The sequence below is a fragment of the Pantherophis guttatus genome, chromosome 5, assembly GCF_059756535.1.
Source record: "Pantherophis guttatus breed Tessera chromosome 5, ASM5975653v1, whole genome shotgun sequence".
Classification (NCBI taxonomy): domain Eukaryota; kingdom Metazoa; phylum Chordata; class Lepidosauria; order Squamata; family Colubridae; genus Pantherophis; species Pantherophis guttatus.
Window position 1 is genome coordinate 51,957,646 of NC_142067.1, and position 16,213 is coordinate 51,973,858.

The 16,213-nt window shown below is 39.3% G+C and overlaps 1 protein-coding gene and 1 long non-coding RNA gene across 2 annotated transcripts in view; one reads left to right on the forward strand and one right to left on the reverse strand.

The window, feature by feature from the left end:
- The window catches only part of PAXBP1 (PAX3 and PAX7 binding protein 1), a 29,689-nt gene extending 15,144 nt beyond the window's left edge, over nucleotides 1-14,545 (reverse strand). The window contains exons 1-7 of the mRNA XM_034434027.3: nucleotides 13,644-14,545; nucleotides 8,755-8,880; nucleotides 6,672-6,848; nucleotides 5,495-5,716; nucleotides 3,899-4,002; nucleotides 1,920-2,137; nucleotides 320-509 (exon numbers count right to left, since the gene is read on the reverse strand). Coding sequence (XP_034289918.1) covers nucleotides 320-509; nucleotides 1,920-2,137; nucleotides 3,899-4,002; nucleotides 5,495-5,716; nucleotides 6,672-6,848; nucleotides 8,755-8,880; nucleotides 13,644-14,133 — 1,527 coding nt within the window. The 5' untranslated portion in view covers nucleotides 14,134-14,545. The remainder of the gene's footprint in view (nucleotides 1-319; nucleotides 510-1,919; nucleotides 2,138-3,898; nucleotides 4,003-5,494; nucleotides 5,717-6,671; nucleotides 6,849-8,754; nucleotides 8,881-13,643) is intronic.
- LOC117675467 (uncharacterized) lies at nucleotides 14,534-15,770 on the forward strand. Its single transcript, XR_004594210.3, has 2 exons — nucleotides 14,534-14,774; nucleotides 15,233-15,770. It is a non-coding gene; the product is annotated as an uncharacterized LOC117675467 (long non-coding RNA).
- The last annotated feature ends 443 nt before the right edge of the window (nucleotides 15,771-16,213 follow it).

The window sequence follows — 16,213 nt, forward strand, 5'->3', positions numbered from 1 at the left end:
TATTTGGATCCAAAGTTTTCCTATAATTACCTTGTTAATACCTCAAAAACTGCAAAATGTAATTAAAAAAGTATTGGAGCATAATTGTGAATTACAATGGTTTTCTGGAAGAAGATATCTTCTAAGAATTATAAAGCTGGTATCAAAAGCTTATCTTCTGTTTCAAGAACTATTCCAAAAGTTAACTTACTATGCTTTTTTACCACCTTTAAAGCCAAATCTTCAAACATGTGCTTTCACTGGCATGTATAAGACAACATGTTTGAGCACAGAGTAAACTTCGTTACTGAAAAAGATGGGATATATTTTGCATTCTTACCTTTTCACTGAAACACTCAAGCAAGTCTTGGACATACCCTCGCATTTCTTGCAGAAATTTATACCGTTCACCAATACCCCCAGAAGACCCTTCTAATCTTTCAATTGTCTTGATAGAATCATCACGGTTTTGCTGATGCCTCTCGTGTTGTTGTTGATTCGCTTTGTGAAATTCTTTCAGTGACTCCAACCTAAAGGTCAAGAACACACACGTTTATATCCAAAGTATAAGTTACAGTATATGCACATGGGGGGTGGGGGTGGGGGGTTGTACAAGAAGAAATAATCCTAACAATGACAAGGTTGCTGTCAGGAGACAAAGCACATTCCTTATTTCTATTACAAATTTGTTTTTTACTTGTCATGTAAGTTGCTAGAATCACAACTTTTTATATGAAGAATCTTGTAGGATCTTCCAAGATTAATTTTTTAATAATTTATCTTGCTGTAATTGCATTTTTCTTTTTAATTAACTTTTATGATTTATTCTGTTTTATTAAATAAATAAAACAAGACCTCACAAAAGATTAATTGTGGGAAGAGTTTTCTGAAACAGGAAAACTATAGTTTCATAGTAGAATACCTCATATCTGCTATTTTAAGGCTATTGTCCAAAAGTGCTTTTTCAAAAGGCAAATTTCTTGGATGAGAAACAAAACATCTTCAAGAAAAAAAAAAGTCCAGTTGCATTTTGAAAAAGCACCTTTGGGACAACCATGACCTGGATAACTGAGAATCTCCATAGACATTCAAGACATTTGTGTTCCTTTAAAACAGCAACTAACCTAAAAGCTATATACTCAATACATGATTCTGTTATTTCTATCTCCATTCAGCAAATATTCTTCATATTTACTACTCTGCTGTCACCTATTCTCAGTTATGATGGATACAATCCAGTGATTTTTGACATACAGTGAATTATGGTTTAACCGCTCAGATAAACTACGTGATTTAAATAAAGACAGAAATAGTTTTGGCTACTTCTGCTATTACTTTCTCATATGGTATCTTACCTACAGAAGTATCACTTTGGCATAGTACTCAGGACCCTTAATTCCTGATGGTCTCAGTAGAAATCAGAGAAGCACACAAAAATCATGAAAGGCAATTTCTTGGAGGTTAACATCAAGTTTGCAAATAGCTAACCTTTCATTTATCGATTTTTTTTTTACTAATTTTGTTCACTTTCAAACAATAACAAGGGACTTGTTATATATTCATAAGCATGAGCAAATATTTAGTATACTATACAGTATTTTGAATTTCCAATTAAAATAATATAGAATTTAAAACTTTTACCTTAGTTTGAATTGCTTAAATTCTTATAAAATCATTATATAGCAAGTTGAAAACATCACTTTTTTTTCATTTTTCTTAGTTACAAAATTATTTTTCCAAGAACAGAAGATGTACCAGTCTTCAAAATGGTTCAAGCTTCATTTCCAGAAAAGTAATGCAAATAGCCTATTGAACAGTTTTTCTTACGTTTTACAATGCAGGATCCAGTCTGTGGGCTTCCGTTGATGAAATTCTGATCTGCCCCCCAGACTGAAACCTAGAGGACAGGTCTTACATTTTAATAAGTTGATCTGCCCTACCTGTCTTTAAGCTGTTTCTTTACCAAATCAATAGTAACAGGAGCCATCTCATTACTGGGGGTTTTGAAAGGTATTATGTTATCTGTTTTTTGAGACTTTGTCTCTGATCCATATGCAGCATATGTGTAAGGCATGCCATAAGATGAACCGTAAGGCATTGTCTGGTAAGCATTCTGGTAGTAGAGGTTATTCAGTTCAGCAGGCTGACTTGCTTGAACCTACAGGAACGAAACATATGATATGTATAGACATAAAAACTGGGATTCTATAAACTCTATTACAAACCAAGATTATTTGTTAAAAAACAACTAGTAGTTACCGTGAGAAATTACCAATCTAATTATGTTCCTTGGGCAAAGCAGTACATATCAAAGAAAGCAACACCTGAAAACAATCACTAGGAAGCATAAAGCATAAAAATAGCAGCAACAACAAGCTTCAAAATTCCAGTTGTATGTGTACTCTTCGTGAACGATTAGTTTATAGGGGTATCACTTTGATGGGGGTAAAGAATGATGTACTACCTGTCTAAGTTTCCTGAAGTGAACTGCTATCACATGCACCATTTATGCTTCTTGCTGGTGTACTGGTACATGAGCAGCAGATGGCATTCACCAGTAGACTAGTCTAGGGATCACCAATTGCCGATTCTTATGCTAAAGAATTAATACTGGACAGTAAACAATTAGCACAAAATATTAAAGTAAAAACCCATTAAATCTAATAATCAATTAATTTGAAGACAATAAAGCAACTTATTTGCATGGCATTTAGCTCATTATATTGCTTGTTATGAAAAAAATGAATTTTTCTATTTCAAAATTCCGTTCTAACAAGATTAGCAGGAACATCTTCATATAGTGATTTTTTGCATCATCAAGCAACGCATTCAGCATATACAATATTGAATACACATACCCACACAATATTGAATGGATGGGTGGATGGATGGATGGACAGATAGCATTTGAACTAGAATGATAACTTACAATACATTGTACTGTACCATCTAAATTTATTGCTTTATGTGATCTTAATATATTGCAACTGGTTGAGCCTATACCAGTGATGGCCAACCTCTTTTTCCTCGGGCGCTAGCGCGCGCGTACATGTACCCACATCCTTAATGCAATGTCCTTCCCACATGCCCTGCCCCTCTGCACATGTGCATGACCCCCCCCCCGCATGCATACATGACCCTCCCGCATGCGCACGCGACCTCCCCTTTTTTGCCTCACATCCCAAGGGAAAAAGCCTTTGCCTCCCAAAACGGCTTGGGAGCGGACCCTCCAAAATGGCTGGGAGGAGGAAAAAAGCCTATGCCTCCCAAAACAGCTGGGGGGGGGGGGGAAGCCTCCAAAATGGCTGAGAGGGGGGAAAAAAGCCTTTGCCTCCCAAAACGGCTGGGAGGGGCGGGGAAAAGCCTCGCCTCCCAAAACAGCACTGGGAGGGGAATCTCGAGAGAACTGGGAAGGCACAGGCAACAGAAAGTGAGGAGAAAGCTAGGTCCCCCCACGCATGCGATTGCGTCTCCCACTTGCAGGGCAGAACTGAAAATCAGCTGGCTGGCAGGAAGCGCACGCACATGCGCAGTGGAGCTGAGCTGGGCAAAGGCTCACATGCCTGCAGAGAGGGCTTTGCGTGCCACCTGTGGCACGCATGCCATAGGTTTGCCATCACAGGCCTATAGCATTATTAATTGTACTGTATGGAAATCTGACATGGTACAATTTAACAAAATCTGAGTTAATTTTATTTAGTGAATTACACATCACTGAACTTTTTGATTTCAACAACATCTATGTTCAGGTAAGCCTAACAAAGGAGACAGGGTGAAATGGTCTATCCTAAGTTTTCATGGGCAAAATCCCTTTGCTACATATTCACAACTTTCTCTTTTGCTTTAACAAATAGCTTGGATCAACTATTGCTAAAACTACCATCTGTTGCTCCAAATCCTAAAACATTTGAATACATGCCTGAGGTATATTAATGCCTTTCCGTATCTGTTCTTGCTCCCACCGGCTTAATTCTTCATCCTGTTCTCCAGCAATCAGAGCTTCATCATCACTTCCCTCAATACCTAAACACAAGTAAATATAATAATACAGACTTGTACAACTATCAGAATTAAACATTGAAAGCTTTATTGTCTCTGTGATTCTTTTTTCAAGGAGAAATATCAAGAATGGCCTGGTGTCTAGAGATGCTTCTAGACATCTACTCAGGGCATCTCTGGCTTCCTGTTTCATCTGATTTTTATTTTTATTTTATTTTTTAATTTGATTTATATGCCGCCCTTCTCCGAAGACTCAGGGCGGCTTACAATGTGCTCAGCAATAGCCTTCATCCTTTTGTATATTTATACAAAGTCAGCTTATTGCCCCCACAAACTGGGTCCTCATTTCACCTACCTTAGAAAGGATGGAAGGCTGAGTCAACCTTGAGCCTTGGCGAGATTCGAACCCTGCAGTAATTGCAGGCAGCTGGTCTTAATAAGCTTAATAACAGGGTGCCTTAAACCCCTGTACTACCAAGGCTCTTTGCTTGTTTTAAATATTTCTTTGAAATAAAAATGGTAGGCAGATGCAGTTCTTTTGTTTCAAAGTATGCATAACTATCTAAGAAGGGGAATGGTAAACAGGGATGGAAGAGAACATCAGGGAAAGTGATAGGTTGCATGTTGGTAAATCTGTCCTTTATTACAGATCTCTCTCATATAGCAATTGTTATATAAACAAGTCCCCACAGGTAGCCACGCTCTAAAAAGTCCAAAGATACTTATCAAAACCTTAAGGATTTCCTGTTCTAGAATTTCTACTCATATTCTACATAGTCACTGTAGGTTATATAGTGTCATATTTTACAACCAGTACAGCAAGTTATTGAAATTGGGTTATTAATTGTAGTGTCCTGACATAAATTCATTGATAACAGAATCCAAAGAGAAGTGTGTATATGTGTATATGTGTGTGTATAATCATTAAGGTAATTCTGCAAATTGATATGATGCTTGCCTTTTAGTCTACTGAACACCTGGCATTCCATACCATCACCATTAGTGTCTTCTAAGATCTACCATACAAATTCATGGAGGAGTAACTATGCAAGGAAAAAGTATAAAACTTCCCCAATTGGCTGGTTTTTGAAAGCGGTCTACAATTCCATCCTAGTTACTGGAAAAAAATATTTTCATATCTGGATCTAACTCAGGCTGACAGGAGAATAGTGCAGGAGGAAGCCATATAACAAACCATGATTAGAAAACAGAAGACCAAAATCTAGATCTCCTTGAATTGTTTGATTCAGTTGTATTGTCAAATATGATCTGCTGTTAAGGCTGGAAATTTCAATTAATTTTTGGTGACCCAGCCTGATCAAAACGCCTGGTATGAAATAACCCATTCAGAAATAGATTAAGGCTTTTGGAAAATAGCTGAGAAGGGTAAGAATATTTCCTCTGTCTACCTGTATGAGTTAACATATTTGATTTTTATGTCAAATGTTTTACATAGTCATAGCAAATATTTGAAATGTAATTTCATTTATCTGTTTTTCTCTTCTTAAAAGTTTACCTATTTCCTCTGCAATCTTTTGCCTCTGGGACTTCTCTTTCACTGAAAAAACGATTCTTCGCTTCTCATCATCATCCTCATCATCACTGGCATCATTTTCATCTTCTCTCACAAGACGCCCTTTACCAGGATCATTGTCAAGGGGAAGAAAGTCACCATGTTCACGAGCCATTTGGCGCTTTTTCCTAGCAGCATGAATAAAAGCAGCATCTGGAATTTCTCCTGAGGGGGAAAAGAGTTATGTTTTAAAAGTTAGCAGTTACATCTGATTGGGGGATCTACTTGTTACACTGCAACTCTAACTGAAAATCTGCATCAGAAAAATAGGCAAGACCCTATAACTTTTCTATCAACATGACTGGAATCAAATGCCAGTCAGCTTGTCCTCTCCCATTGCTTTCTGCCTTAGCAGCCATTTCCTCATTCTCTTTCAATAGAGAACTAATACACTACTTGCAACTCTGTGGATATATAAAGATCTAAAATTATTTTAATATTGCAGAATAAACAGTCATAAAAAGATAACATATTATCAGATCAGAAAATAGAAAAATTAGTATCAAACAAAATATTTAAGAAAATAATTCTGAACACACTGAATAGAAACAAAAATTTACAAAATTATATACAACATAAAAGATGAATTCTTGCAGAAAAGGTAACTTCTTATAGGATATGAAAGAAGAAATAAGAGACAAGGAGCCAAATAAATGTACAGTGGTACCTTGTACTCAGCTTTGAAACTGATTGAATTTGGTATTTAACAGATTTTGATGTGAAAATTTTGTCAACACACAAATTTTGCTCAACACACAAGCTAGAACTTGTCAATGTCGGCTGCCTTGTGACTCACAACATTGTTCCTTATGGGAATAATTTGTTTGGTACTCATCGTTTCTGGTACTCAATGTGCCTCCCAGAACCAATTAATGATGAATACCGAGGTACCATTGTATACAGAATTACAACTAAATCAATATATCCAAAATAAAAAAATTAGCTTTTTAAACTATTAAAAAATGGACAAAACCACAGAAAAACATACCAAAAGAACTAGAAACACTTCTTTTCTGGAAACAAGTATCTCTTCTAAAAGTACCCTATTACCATAGTCTGTATTGATTTACATTATTTTTACCTATCAAGCAAAGAAGAATATGTAGGAAAATGTGCTAACCTGGACGAAGAACATTTAGAGATGACAAAGCACTGGAAAATGCTCCTGCAGCTTTGTTTTTTTCTTCTTCCTTTTCACTTTCAACTTCCATTTCTTCTTCTCCTTGTTCACTATTTGTAGTCACATCTTCCTGAACTATATCTTTAAACAGTCCTAGTTTGTCTGCAGTTTGTTCATCTGTGAAACGAATCTATTCAGTACTTCAAATCTCTTTATGGAAAAGTTATTTACACATACATTTACACATTTCATTTCTTTTCATTACAGTGAAACATTAAATTCAATTCATTAAAATATCATATACTGCATATATGTGTTCATCTAGAATATGTTTTCACAGAAGTGAAATAATTGTCAAACATGAGATATTTCAATTCTCCTGAAAATTTGTTTGGGCCTGCATGCACCAAGGTAACAAAATATTTCACCTACTCCCCATTGTAGAATCAGGACCTCTGCCCTATTGTCTGTTACAGAAAAGTTTGGGCAAGAGATCCAGTTGATTTGGACAGAATGTGATGCAACAGGAATTAATTAGTAGAAATATCTATGACTGGGGGAATTATGCCCCAATTATAAGGCAATACAGTCTGCTTTATAATTTATTCAAAGTGTTCTCTCTTTTATAATTTATTTCCCAACCCTCCAAATTGAGGACAGCAAATAGGAGATTTCCAATGCACAACAGAACATGGATCCAACCCATAAGCAATTTTATTTTGTGAATGGGTGTGCATGATATTTTCAAATTATATACATTAAAAATAGGGGGAAATCCTAGAATCACTGCAAATAATGATACTGCAGCTGATGGTATGATATTATTTACCTTTACCTTATTTAACTAATGCTATATTATAAGGATTACAAAAAAAAAGATTGTTTATCGTATTTAGCCTCAAATCTATTCCAATGGAGAAAAAAAACTGTATAGTTCAGTGGTTCTCAACCTGTGGGTCATGACCTCTTTGGGGGGTCAAACGACCCTTTCACAGGGGTCGCCTAAGACCATCGGAAAACACATATTTTCAATGGTTTTAGGAATAATTTTATGGTCGGGGGTCACCACAACATGAGGAACTGCATTAAAGGGTTGCGGCATTAGGAAGGTTGAGAACCACTGGTATAGTTGCTGTTTATACAGATATTTGAAAGCATGTTACCATATATAAATTAGGCATATCTCCTTGGATGATACTTCCTTAGTATTTTTATTAAGGGTTTATCAAAGCAACTAATATTTCAAGATGTCATTGAATTGAATAATACTCCTAAAATTTGGAATGCATCAACTAATGAACAATGGCTCTATTGTGATTGGATTACAACAAAAAGACATGTTTTCAGAAAGGCACCAAATTTCAAAGATTGGTTTAAAGAAATGTGCGCACTTAACGCTTGAATTGGCTCTTTACTGATGCTATGGAAAAACCCCAGACACTATGATGCCATGTGGTCAATACCTACTTTGTTAAACAATTTAAACATTCAACTGTAATAGTTTTAAAATATGTAAAACTTTATTTTAAATGTTTAAAATGTTTTTTTTTCTGTATTTTGGTATTCTAAATTTTATTTGTTGTCTTTTTTAAGCAGTAATATTCTTTAAAAATACTGCCAGTACATCATGAACATATTCCTGTCTTTCCCGTCTTGTAAAGTCCCATGAGACAACAAATACCTATATGGCATCCTAAGATGAATAGAGAAACAGCCCAAGGGAACAAACTCAGGGTGAGGAAAATCAAAATAATAATACGAAGAGACAAAGCAGTTCTCCCAATCGCTACTTTTCATTTCTAAAATTTACCAAAACCAAGGTTTGATTTATATTGACCCGTTTCACCCTGCCTGACAAGGTGAGACAGGTATAAATCAAATGAAAAGCAACTGTTATGCGCCCCAAACATTTCTAAAATGCTGCTTATTTCGTATTCAAAACAGTCCAAATGTTACATTTATTAAGTATCATTAAATGTGCATTGAAAGTGTTCATATTAGCCTCTTAAATCCAGTAGATTGAAATAGATATAATTTTTAATGGAGAACTATAACTATTTTTAAAATATATAACTAAGATTACCATCTGCTGAAGAATTTGTTTCTGGTTTTGTCTTTGATTTTTCAAGATCTTCTTTGTATTCTTTCTTAAGCAACTTTACTATCTTTTTGCTGTAACTTGATTTCTTCACTTTAAAAACTTCGATTTCTTTGAGAAAACAAAAAAATAATAAATTAAAATGGTTAAAATTGAATTCTGAAGTTTGAAGCAGAATAACTACTAATAATTTTAACAAACAGAAATTCTGAAGCCAGAACTACTAATGCAAGGATGAAGAAGTCCTGACTCAGACCGAATGCAGACTGCCAGATTTCTCCGGGCAAACTGATGTTTCAAGTGAATTGCCAAACCTTCCACTAGGGATGTGGAAAATTCACTGATTTAGGTACAGAACATTCAAGAGAGTTCTAGCACAGACTAGCATTTTTCAGAAGAAAAACGCTGAACCACTGAGGTGTTTCAAATATATTCTATGCAAAACAGCCTGTTTCAGTATCCTTAGGACACAATAGACCATTTTCAATTTTAAAGCTTTATTTCAATACATCAAATTATCCCAAAACAACATGGTCTGGTTAGAGCAGTGATGGCTAACCTTTTCCGGACCAAGTGCCCAAAGTGCACGTGTGCCCGAACCTCCAAAATGCAATGTGTGCATGGCCCCCTGCATGCGCCCCACCCCCCTGCACATGTGGATGCGCCCCCTGCATGTGCCCCGCAGGTGCATGCATGCGCGGTCCCCCACACGCGCTCTGCCCCCGCACATGCACGGCAGAGACCTGAAAACCAGCTGGCTGGCAGGAGGCGCACGCGCGCATGCAAAGTGGAGCTAAACTGGGGCGATGGCTCACGTGCCATCAGAGGGGGTGCTGCGTGCCACGTCTGGCACATGTGCCATAGGTTTGCCTACACGGGGTTAGAGATTGGGCATGATTAAGTGGGAAATGAAACTCTCAATGCTTTTCCAAGCTGTTCCATTTCCAGAAGAACAAATATCACATATATGCACTCTTTACTTCTCACTCAGCTGTATGCAGAATGCAATCTTCCCCTATCCATCTCATGTGCAGCAAAAAGGCAGTGCCTTTATTCTAATGTAGAAAGATGTTAAGAGAAATCACATTTTTATTCTTTCAGCCTAGAAAAGACAAGCTCCTGTTTTACTTTGAATACAAGGAGCCCTTCTAGCCATCATATGAAACACTGGAAGAAAGGCTCCTTTTCTTCCTTTAACAAATTCAGAGATGTGTGAAGCCAAAGAAATTTCTAAACTAATTAATTCATTTTATGGGAAGAATAAACTTGCTTATATTTGTGTAATTCGTAAAACATGGATTCATTAGCTACTCTCATTTGCTAAACTCAAGAAAGACACTTCCTTGCATTAAATCAGTTTATCTTAAACTGCTTTAGGTTGTAAATTACTAGAGACTGTAAGGTGCTCTTGGTAGTCTCTCTCCCAGTATAGATACTGAGATGAGACATAAATATGGGAAAGCATAAGAGGTAGAGGTAAGGAGAGAAGGTGTTGAGGAAAAAGAATTAATTCTCCCGAGATTGCTAGTCAATAGGTGAATAATAAAATTAGACAGTATTTATAAAGCTATAAAACCATGATGGCGAACCTAAGTCACGCGTGTTGGAAGTGGCACAGAGAGCCATCTCTCTGGGCATGTGGGCCGTCGTCCATTGCTCTTGCGGGTTCTGGCGCATGGGCCAGCTGGTATTCATGCGTGCCGGAGCGCCGGAACTTGGAACAGCCGCCGCCCAGTGCGTATGCATGTGCCGAGATGATAATCTTCCGGTTCCCAGTGGCCACCTGATCTTCTGGTGTGCATGTGCGCACCTGAAACTAGAATATCATCTTCCCGGCGCACACATGTGCGACTTCTCTTCCAGTTTCTGGCACTTCCGCGCATGTGAAGATCAGCTGGCTAGCGAGCCAGAACCCGGAAGAGCAACGGGCAATGGCTCGCGTGTCCAAAGGTGGGCGGTCACTTCCTAGGGGAGCAGAGCTGTCGGCCAGGACGGGCGGGCCAGGGCTTCCCTCTCTCCTCCCCCAAGCGGGCTTCTTGTGCGGCCCCAGCCCTCCAGCCCGCAGCACCGATGCGCGTCTGCGGTCCAGAGCACTTGGCCAGCTCGGGTGCACAGGGCAGCATTTGCTGGCTGGGCGGCCACCCGCCCCACCCACTGCTCCTGCTGCCGCCAGGAGCGAGGGGACAGCGGCGTTCTTGTACTGCTGCTTCTGGCTGGGATGCTGGAGCAGCCAGGAGGAAGAGGAGCCACCATCATGGAGATGAGCTGCCCCAGGAGGGATGGAGGAGAGTGCAGCTCCTCATGCATGGAGATGCTGCCAAGGGCCCAGTTTGCTGGTGGGGGAGTGGCTGCGGGGGCCAGCCGGTTGTTCCTGCCCCTCACCCTGTGACTGCCACTGCTGCTCTTATGGGGCGGCGGGGCTGCGCAGGAGCTGAGTTTGCGCAGAAGGAACATCTGTCCGGCTCCAGGGTAAGAGCTGTGCCGGCCAGGAAGCTGTCACGCTCCCTTGGTAGAAGTAGTGGGAGGGGGGCTGCACTGGCTTGTTCTCAATGGTGCTTCATTGGCACTCGTCCGGTTTCCGGCATGCGCAAGCGCACCGGCCAGCTGGTCTTTGAGCACACATGAAACTGGAAAATTATTTTCCCAGTGCGCACATGCACACTAGGCAGCTGCTCTTCTGGATTTTGGCAGGTGGTCAGGCACTCCCGTTTTGGCACCTGGTGCCGAAAAGGTTCGCCAACACTGCTATAAAATAACTGGAAAATCATCTTCATGGCTCTTCACGAGAAAGTTTTGAAATTGAAAAATTTACTAACAATTGCTTTGACTCTTGTTGTTTAGTACAACCCACCAAAAGTTATATAGTTTTAAAAAATATAGTACTTAAATGATTATTTTGGATGTTGTTTACAGTAGAGAAACAGGATTCTTAAAATGGATCCCACAACAAAAAAGGTTACTTTTTTTTTTTTTTTTTTATTTGATTTATATGCCGCCCTTCTCCGGAGACTCAGGGCGGCTTACAATGCGTTAAGCAATAGCCTTCATACTTTTGTATATATTTATACAAAGTCAGCTTATTGCCCCCACAAACTGGGTCCTCATTTAACCTACCTTAGAAAGGATGGAAGGCTGAGTCAACCTTGAGCCTGGTAAGATTCGAACCTGCAGAAATTGCAGGCAGCTGTGTTAATTACAGGGTGCATTAAACCACTGTACTACCAAGGCTCTTCTTCAGTTCCTACTTGCCTAACCTAAAGAGATTAAGGAATGTAGAGAATACACTTTTCAGGATATATCAGGTTACTGACAGCTAATACGGAAACATCAGATCTAACAGAACTTTATTGAGCAAAGCCTAGAAACATAAGCCAGGACAATAAATCCATTGAGGATTACCAGAAATAACAACATGTCTATTTTAAGTTGATCAAATAAGCCAACTTTATTTATATTCCTTTTAAAAATCTTGATCCTTACTCCCTTCAAATAATGGCTTAGAACTTGATTTCTTTTCCTTTTTTTCTTTATCCCTTCTCACAAAATTCTTTGAAGCTTAATAAGCCTCTTTTGTGAATCCAATACAGAAAAATTACCCAGGTCACTTTCTTGGTTTATTTTTGTTTATCTCTTTGAATTATTAAGACATGAGATGGTTTCTTTTGTATGTCCAATGTAACATCTTTTTCAATAGAATTCTTGCAGCCTGTTATTTTTAGATCCACTTTCAGACAAGTAACTTCTGGATCCGCTGTTCAAAAATATCCTTCAATATGTCCAATGTTAAAATATTTTGCTTCATTCTGTATTTATCAGGCCTGAGACACTACAGGAAAATCCAATCAAGTTCAATCCTTTATTTACATACACCTAATAGAATTTGCCACCTCTTTTCCACACACTATAAAACAATTCTCATACATTTGAGGCATAATAAATCCCAAATATTGCTATACGCATACATGATGACAGAGTTTTTCTCCACACCTTACAATTCTAAACACTTTGAACTGTGTCTCCCTGTAGTGGACATATTATTGGGAGGTATATGAACCACAGCTGAATGTTTTAGAAGGCACAGGCCTGGAGAAGGAAGGTCCATATACTGTAGATCAGTATTTTTCAAATTTGGCAATTAAGATGTGTGAACCAACTCCCAGAATTCCCTGCTAACAGGCTGCTTAATTAATTCCTAGCCTGGGAGAAAGTCTGCAAAACTTAAACATTTCCATAAATTGTGCTGTTTTCTGAATGGGAATGCTTCTAAGTAGAGGAAACTTAGCTTGGAAAAACACCAAGTTTCAAATAAGTATAAGGGAAAAGTCAGTAGTTGATGTGGCTTGTTTGGAGAATCTAATATCTGTAGTCCTTGACTACAATTGAGACCAACATTTTTGTCGTTCAGTGAGACATTTAAGTGAGTTTTGCCCCATTTTACGACATTTCTTGCCACAGTTGTTAAGTGAATCACTGCAGTCGTTAATTTAGTAACATGGTTAAGTGAATTTGGTTGCTGGTCAGAAGGTCACAAAAGGCGATCACATGGCCCTGGGATGCTGAGACCATCACAAATATGAGTCAATTGGCAAGTGTCTGAATTTTGACGACGTGCCCATGAGGATACTGAAATGGTCGTTAAGTGTGGAAGCGGACATAGGTCACTTTTTTTTAGTGGCGTTGTAACTTCGAACAGTCACTATATGAAATGTTGTAAGTCAGGGACCACCTGTACCTCCGAATAACGAGTTCGTCGAGTTTTAATGTGACCAGCAAAAGCGCTCGTATGCGGGGTGGAGGGCGAGGGAGAAAAAGAAATGAAGCACTAGGCCCCGGAGGAAGAAAGAAAAGGAGCCGGGTCGACGCGTGCTGCTTACCCTCTTCCTCGTCCTGGAAGCTGAGCAGGTTGCGGCTTCCGCGGGGCACCCCAGGCGCGGGTCCCCATTCTTTACCCTTTTTCCGCTCCTTCGGCTTAGAAACGGCAGACAGCCCGTTGTTTCCCAATGGCAGCTGCTGCGAAGGCGGCGGCGGCGGCGGGACAAGCGCCATCGGGGGTTGCGGCGGCTGCAATTCCGGGGCCGGCAAATTGGGGCCTCCCCGACCTACCACCTCAGGGCTGCTAAACGCGAAGCCTCCGCCGGAGGACGGGGCAGAGGAGGAGGGGGAGACCAGAGGGACGCAGCCGGTCGGAAGAGGCAGCAGCGGTGGCTTAGGGGCTGGCAGCTCAGGCTCTGCCGCAGGCCCATCACCTCCTGGCGGCGGCGGCGGCGGCGGCGGTTGAGACGGCAACGCTTCATCTCGCTCTTCGTCGTCGTCCTCGGACTCGTTCCGCTTCCGCACATTCACGCGCCGTGCCTTGCGGAACATTCTTCTTCAACTTAACCGCCGCCGCTGCGGGAAGGTTTGAAGAAGAATGGGGGGGGGGGGACAAGCGCGAAAAAACCAACTACCGCAACGTCGCCGAGAGCGCGCACGCTGCGAGTCACTCCTCGCTCCCTCCCCGTTGCTGCAGCAAGAGAAGCGTCACAGCCTAGAAGTCATCATAGCGCCCTCTACCGCACGCCGCCGCTTTTGACTATTTTTCTCTTTGCCGCCATGGGCAGAGAAAGAAATATCCAACAGGGCTCTACCGTCGAGTTCGCCCTGTTGGCTAGAGCGCCTCGTTAGACCATAGATTGAGGCACGAGTCACTGCCGGGAGGTTAATTGAAGAAGTCGGCCATTTTGGGACAGAGGGGAAAAAAACGTAGGTGGGGAAAGGGGAGGAAGGCCTGTGACGTAAGTGGTCCCTTGGCAACGGATATGGAAGGGCGGGAAAGTGACCAGTGTATAGAAATGCCCGAAGGGTAGCGAAGTTGCCGTTGTGATCGATGGTCTTATACTAAACGAAATGAAAAATAAAATATTCTTTATTGGCTAAATGTGATTGGACACACAATAAATTTGTCTCCGGTGCATAAGCTCTCAGTATACATACAAGTAACAACGTAGTAACTCATAAATCATAAGGTACAATCACAAGTCGTAAGATACAACCAACAAGTGATAGTCAAAAGATACTAATAGGAATAGGTAATAGGAAAGGTGAAAAAAACAAAATACGACAGAGATTTTCAAAATATCCTTTGGTTTAATATGCTAAATAATACACATTTCCGGCAAGCAGCAAGGGATTTTATAAATAGCTGGGAACAATATAGTAAGCTACAAATTAATCACTCCTTATTGAAGTGTACAACACTAAAATCTTGGCTTAATGAACTTCTGTTAGAATGGATAAAATTTGGTTTTGACTTCATTCTCATTTAACTGAGTAATGTCCATTAAATCACAGGCATATCTGGTATATCAAGTTTTTGCTGCAACAGTTGCATCAATTTTGTAATACAGATGGTTAATGTCAGATTTAATGACATCTCTGCAACAATATGTTATTAAAATTTTATTATATGTTTTTTGTGTTTCAGGGCTTTTGGTGGAGACTTACCTTTGAATCAGTTGTCCCAACCAGACATCCCAATCAGTCGTCTCAGCCTTATAGAAACTGAGAATTGAGAAGATGAAAGAGTACAGGAAAAATGATTGTGTTATTTTGATACCCCAAAATGAATGAGAATGGTAATTATTTGCTGAATCCCTAAGAACAACATCCACTTGTTTCTAATTCATGGTGTATGCATACATCATGGCAAACTAATGAATATAAAAGAAGAATATATATGATGAGACAATAAGGAGAAACAACATCAAGTGCATTGCTATTTCTAATTGTATGCTGGTAAGGCCATGAATTACTGTTTTAAGTTACACCTGGCATGCTAGCAAAAGAAAACAGAAAAAAAGAAGATAAAAAAATAATCACAGTCCTATCTGATTAAAGATAAAATTCTCAAGAGAATAATTTACAGATGCATTACAGTATGCTCTGGTGCTTTTCTATGAAAAACACTTTCATTATTGTTTATTGTACCATGTTACCCAATATTAAATGCAGTGGGGAATACAGTTTGTTGTTTCAGTTCTTTTTTAAAATGAATAAATTGCTGTTTCTCATTCGTATTATAACCTTTTCACTTCTTTAATAATATTTGGAACCCTCTTTTGTATTACTACGGGGCAGCAGAATCTTAGTTGCTGATTATTCTGCTATTTCTTAACAGAGTAGCATAATGTAAGGGATTTAGCAATCAGATAAGATTTTTGAAAAGTGCCTAACTCCAAGACCATATATCTAGAAATAGATATAACTACTGGTATAGCTATATAGTTAGAAATTGTCTTTGGAAATATTTTTGCATTTTATACAGCATAAATAAAATCTTTGTCTGAGAAACAATTTCATACAATGTAATTAAATCCCACAAGCAACCCAAGGTAAATCAGTAAATAAAGGATATTATTAAAAACATTTAGAATGCAGTTGAAAACATAATGAAATTATATGATAA